Source organism: Priapulus caudatus, unplaced genomic scaffold (genome assembly GCF_000485595.1).
Source record: "Priapulus caudatus unplaced genomic scaffold, Priapulus_caudatus-5.0.1 Scaffold1081, whole genome shotgun sequence".
NCBI classification, from domain to species: Eukaryota; Metazoa; Priapulida; class Priapulimorpha; order Priapulimorphida; family Priapulidae; genus Priapulus; species Priapulus caudatus.
This window is the reverse complement of record NW_014578142.1, coordinates 97,804-103,851: the sequence shown is the minus strand read 5'-3', so window position 1 is coordinate 103,851 and position 6,048 is coordinate 97,804. Positions and strand designations below refer to the sequence as shown.

The 6,048-nt window shown below is 37.3% G+C and overlaps 1 protein-coding gene across 1 annotated transcript in view; it reads right to left on the bottom strand.

The window, feature by feature from the left end:
• Positions 1–3,472: 3,472 nt before the first annotated feature.
• Positions 3,473–6,048, bottom strand: part of LOC106815282 (UMP-CMP kinase-like) — a 4,352-nt gene continuing 1,776 nt past the window's right edge. Inside the window, exons 3-6 of the mRNA XM_014819728.1 lie at positions 5,545–5,682; positions 4,925–5,004; positions 4,566–4,662; positions 3,473–4,270 (exon numbers count right to left, since the gene is read on the bottom strand). Coding sequence (XP_014675214.1) covers positions 4,220–4,270; positions 4,566–4,662; positions 4,925–5,004; positions 5,545–5,682 — 366 coding nt within the window. The 3' untranslated portion in view covers positions 3,473–4,219. The remainder of the gene's footprint in view (positions 4,271–4,565; positions 4,663–4,924; positions 5,005–5,544; positions 5,683–6,048) is intronic.

Sequence of the window (6,048 nt, the reverse complement as noted above, 5' to 3'; positions counted from 1 at the left end):
TGTCGCAGCAAAATGATGGTACGTACGCGATCTGAGTCAAAAATTAAAGATATTTATACAATAACGCATGGGCTTATTTTGAGATTATGCGGGGTTGAATGGTCTGCGCAAAGTTTCTTTGGACATTACTGCAAAAAATACGGCTGAATTCCGCGAGGCCGGTACTTAGTCAGAGCGAATTAGTGGTATAGCAGAAGTTTCAGGGAGTCACACGGACTCGGCAGGGTAATCAGGGAGTACACAGTAAGATCACGGGAGTATTGAACTCCGGACGCCCAGTTTATTTCGCACCTGAAACAGACGAGGACCGACCCTACGCGGCGCCACAGTGATGAATGACCCAGATTTCCACGACAGGCAATGATATTAAAGGGATACTGCGATAAAATAAAAGAGATAATTCAATTTTAAAGGATTCTTAGTGAATTACATGGCACGTATGCAAATTATGTTTAGACTTGCTTAGTCCACTGCTTATACATCGAGTACACTGTTCGTTTGTATTGCGATAACGGAACGCTGTGAGTCGATTATCGCTATGTGGACACTGTATCGGACTTACGATGACAGTTAGTTTCCTCTTTTGGAGGGTAGGGAGTCCGTTGGACTGCTGTGTTCAAAAGTTTATTTCTACCCCTGCCCTTTTATTGCTGTCAAAATTGTTACGGAAAAACCATCAATAGTGACGATTGACTGGTGCGTGGCGTTACTGTGCACGTACTGTAGTACTGTGTATGGCACGCATGTCAGGGGAGCTGTCGATTACAGGTCAGTCTAGATTCAGGCACTTGATTCAGACTACATGACAGGGTTCTCCAATAGCACTTATAGTTATAGCCTGGCGGCCGGCAGGCTATCGTCGAGCCCCGCCATCCTAAAATGCACCCGCCACTCTAAATATCATAGCCACCATGCTAAATATCATAGCCCCCGGACCCCCCTAGCACGCAAACCGCCTTCGGGTCCTTGCAACTAGGACCGTAAAGGCAGCACCCGCCATGCTATAATGAAAAAGCTTGGAGAACCCTGCATAAATCAGTGGCCAATATATTCAAAACAAATTAACACAAATTAATGTGTCTGATAGGCTTGGTTTACATTAATCCCCTTACTTCCATTACATTCCATAGACTAAATCAAAGTACAAAATAACTATTTATTGAATTCTCAAAACTACTATTTTAATGATGACGACCTATGAATAACAATTCACATAATAGCCTTATAGTAGACATGTTATGGAATACAATACTACCATGAAGTTATATTAATTCAATATTAATGTTTACAGTAATACATACCATACATACTTTCTACAGCACTTGGCTTAACATTTATTCAGCATTTTTAGAGCAAAACAGACATTCTGAATTGTGTTTTATAAATCTGCAGTTCAAGTTTAAGATAAAATACATATTCACTAAACAAGCACCACTGGAATTACATCATTCAAATGTAAAACCTATTAATAAGATGATATACAAACATTTAGGTACCCAGTATACCACCAACATGCATAGGCTGGATGCTTTTTAAATGTCAATACACAATAAGGTCATCTAGAGCTGAAAACTCAACTTATTGCAATAAAAGTAAGAGGCACCATATTACAAAACCACAACTTGTAAACACCCGCCAAAATGTCCTATAGACTGAAGATAATTGTTTCTTTCCACTGATTCGATAAATCGGAAGTGAATCCAAATGTATATTATTTTTTTAGCAAAAATAAGCAATGATTATAGAAACACTATGCATGGCCATGCAGTTTGACAAACAAACTACTCTGGAAACCATTTGGCATCAAACATCACAATACTAATATAAACTAGTTTTTCTAGCATCTAAAATAACTATTGTTAGCATAATACAATGTAATTTAAGATTTCAGCACCTAATATTGATGAATGATACTATTACTAAATACTAGTATATACTAGTCTCAATTTAGCTTCAATTAACAATATAACTACAATTGTATGCACATGTGCACATAATGCAGAGTAACGAGGCATTGTAAATAGGTTTGTATAGGTATTATGTACTTGCATATCAAGTTTAGGCCTCCAAATTTTCAGTCTGAAGTTTGTTTAATGTTCTCATTTCTAAGCATCAAGTTCCATATGCTCACTCTTTCTAAAAGAACAATCATACAACAAAGCTCTGCTCTTCTCATATCAATAGCAAATACATTTTATAATCACAGAAATTTTATGATCCGACTCATAACAACGAAAACCAAAAAGCTCAAACATATTCAGGGGCTGAAAATAGGGCAAGTCCGAGGTCTGGGACCGATTTCATGCTCGGACCTTCGCAATTTCCAAGCAGAAAGTCCGTCGGACCTATCATTATCAATAATTTACAGTACTCCACTTTCATCAAATAAAACATCATTAAACCACTGCAAATTACGAAGAAATAAAGCGAAAGTGGATCGATTTTTTGTCACTGTCAACATCTAGTATCATATTTAATATTCACGATGGAACATACCAAGTATAAGAGTCAAATTTACCGAAAATCTGATCGAAATTACACGTACTGATAGCGTATGCTGCAACGTTAGTAATAGTAGCAACGAAACGAAATGAACGGAATAGTAGTACGGAAGTTAACGTAGCTGCATGCACAGTTTCAGCATACCGGGTGTAACTCGTCGCTCGTGCGAGTAACTCGGAACGCATGCAGATGACGCATGTATTGTATCAAACAAGGGCAAACATGAGTTTGTTTAAGCTTGGTTTTGTATCAAATGAAAGTGTCAATGACACTGTAGCTCACCACAAAAAAGGACACAAATGATGTGAGTAGAAGAAGTCATGTTTTTAATTGAGCAAGTCCAATCGAGTACATTATAGAAACGATTCCATCTGTATATCGCGAATAAATAATAGTTATAAACCAAAAATGAATCCAATTTGTGACCGTAGAGGGCGCTCATTATTACCGCTTTGTAGCGGGAAACTTGTGCGTTTGAAAATTAATAGGTTATGCTGCGTTCCGACATGGTTTTTGTATAATCTTTACTCTTAATAGCGTTTATCGGCTGGCGTTGGGACGAAGGAAATACCAATTGCATTAAAGAGATATTGTCGTTATGAAATCTTGTAAAACGAACAGGACGAGTGCTGGGGGCTGAATGTGACACAACAGACTGTTTGTGTTTATATAATATGCTATATAATTGCCAAACCCTACCTAATTTGCATAATTTTTTTTTAAATATCAAAACCCCTAGCCCTTATTCATTCACATACCAAAAATGAGCAAAATCCGTTGAACCTGAATTGACTACTGGCAATTCCCATTTTTGCCAAAAAATTGGCGTGGCTCGAAAGTACGTTGACTGGCGTGCTTCAAAATAGGACGTTTAATATGAGAGCATAGCAGTAACAACTATATACCCAATTTCAAACATGTGGGCCAAACGGTTGCTGAGTTTTCGTTGACCGAAGCGAAATGTTGACGGACTGACGGACGTACGACGAACGACGACCCATGGCAATAGCTCAGCTTGACGATGTCAAGGTGAGCTAAAAACGGACCCACTGTTACCAAACGATCTATTAGCCAAACAAACGTTACAAATGACTTGCAAAATGAAACCGAAACTACTGGTACTTCGTTGAAAAATGCAAAATATGATGTGTAAAGTGAAACTACAACGAGTAGATTAATAAAAGACTCAAAATATGACAGTGTCAGAAACTTCATATTCGGACCTTCCAAATCATTCATCGGTCCTTCCAAACATATTGCTGAAAAGTCCCGGACATGCAGGCAAAAACCACTATTTTCAGCCCCTGATATTGTAAGCTGGTAGTGTAACAGTACGATGCCACCATACGTCCTCATTGCCATTGCGCATGATTGTAAAGGTCAGCACAGCAACCCAAACAGCGGGCAAATGTTTCAACTACAATGTATTAATAAAATGTGCTCATCTGTAAAATATATGTAACGTTCTGACACAAACCATGCATGTTATCAGGAGTGGATAATAGAGAATCTCTATTATCCACTCCTGATGTTATGCATGAACTGTGAAAGCCACTGCTTTGAATATTTTGCTGTTCAATAAATAATGAGAAATGTGTACCTGACAGCCTACAATCTCAATTCATTATATAGCCTGCAAATGTAATTTCATGTCAAGAAGACGTATCAGTTTAATACCGGTAAGGTATGAAAATGCAAATAAACTACTCTCCTGTTGTTACGATTTTTCAGAAATCGCCTTGAATACTTTCCTTACGTCTTCATAAACCTAGAATAAATCACAATCACAAACAAGTATTATTAACATCAATTAAACTTTGTTCAGAAATTAAGAAAGGATAAAATATTCAGTTTTATAATGGCTGAATAACACAACAATTGTACATTTACGATGTCTGAAATGCTGTTTTCATTTTGTGCTATCTTAATGTGAAACACCTTTCACAGTGGTGTTGCAAGTTATAATTTTAGTTTATTGTGTAATAATTGAAGTAATTGGTGGCATCAGTTAATATTATAATGACTGCACCAACTTCGATAGGATGCCACTACATAGTACTTGCCTCGTCTGGTGTATTGGCTGCATTTATTTTCCTCACTAGTCCCTGCACTTCGTAATGCTGAATTATTGGCAACGATGAGGTGACAAATGTGACCACCCTGGATAGGAGGAATAGCCATAAAGTCCCTGTACTATAAGAATTCTGGCTTAGCTTCTACATCCCTATATATAAAACTGGATCACTGCTTTCAAAATACATTATTTCACATGTTATTACAACACAACATACTCTGTTTATCGAACTGTTATAGGAAAAGTCAAATTTCAAATAGATACAAGATACAACTAAACTTCATATAGAAATATGTCGATGTCTTAATTTTCATTAATCTGTTATTAATCCATGTGGTGTCAAATTACCGTTTCTTTAAGCTTTCAGCATTGTCGTCCGATCGTCCACTACCAGCTGCTCCCCGACCTAAACATCTCTCTATACACACCTGCAAAATATTGAGTCTATATAAGAATTTACATATATAACATTAAAAATTGTTCTTATAGCATGTCTCCATTGTACTTTTACCCCGTGGCCACCAGAAGGGTAAGCATGGCTGTTGAGATGTATAGATGGTATGTAACCATACAGCAGGGTGTGAAATTAACGCGAGTCCGGAGTAAAATACTCTCTGATTTACTGTCGGACTCCCTGATTTGACATACGTGCGACTCCCTGAAAATTCTGCTATACAAACTAGTTCGTTCCAGAGCACGGCCTCGTGGAATTACCATATTTTTTCAGCAAATCTTTAATTTTAAACTTCACTACAGACTCCCTCATTTTGCTGAAGACTCCCTCTTTTTGAGGGCAACAACAATCAACTAACACTTTAAGTAACAATAGTTCAAATGTTAATTCGTTTTATCATTCCAACTTCAAACCAGTGCATGTTCTATAGGCCTAGTATAGATGGTTTTAACGTAAAGGAGAATTGAGGTACACTTGTGCATGAACTTTAACGATGTGTAGAGATTGGTCATACTTCATCTGGGCAGTCGAAAAACAGGACAAAGTGAAGGCGGGTCTTGTCAGACATTGCTTTGTTCCACCCTTCCAGATTGTCTTTATTTCTCGGGAACCCATCAATTAAAAAATTAAGTCCTCCATGATCTTGCATAGCCTACAAATGAGTAACACATGGTTAGAATAATGACCACCACAAAACAGAATCAAAATACACTCCATAGTGGCAATTTTATTTATTTGTGCTTTATCATAGACTAGGTAGACAGAAAATAGTCATACTGTTGTGGAATGATAAATACTCGGTATAGCCAATTCGATTATTAAATGATAAATGATATTAACTCGTACGCCTTAATGTGAATGTGAATATTTTTCTTGTACCCCTTTACACTTTATCATGCACTATATTTAATGAAAGTGTCAATGACACTGTAGCTCACCACAAAAAAGGACACAAAGGAGTGAGTGAGAAGAAGTCAGTTTTAATTGAGCAACCATCGACGTACATTATAGAAATGAA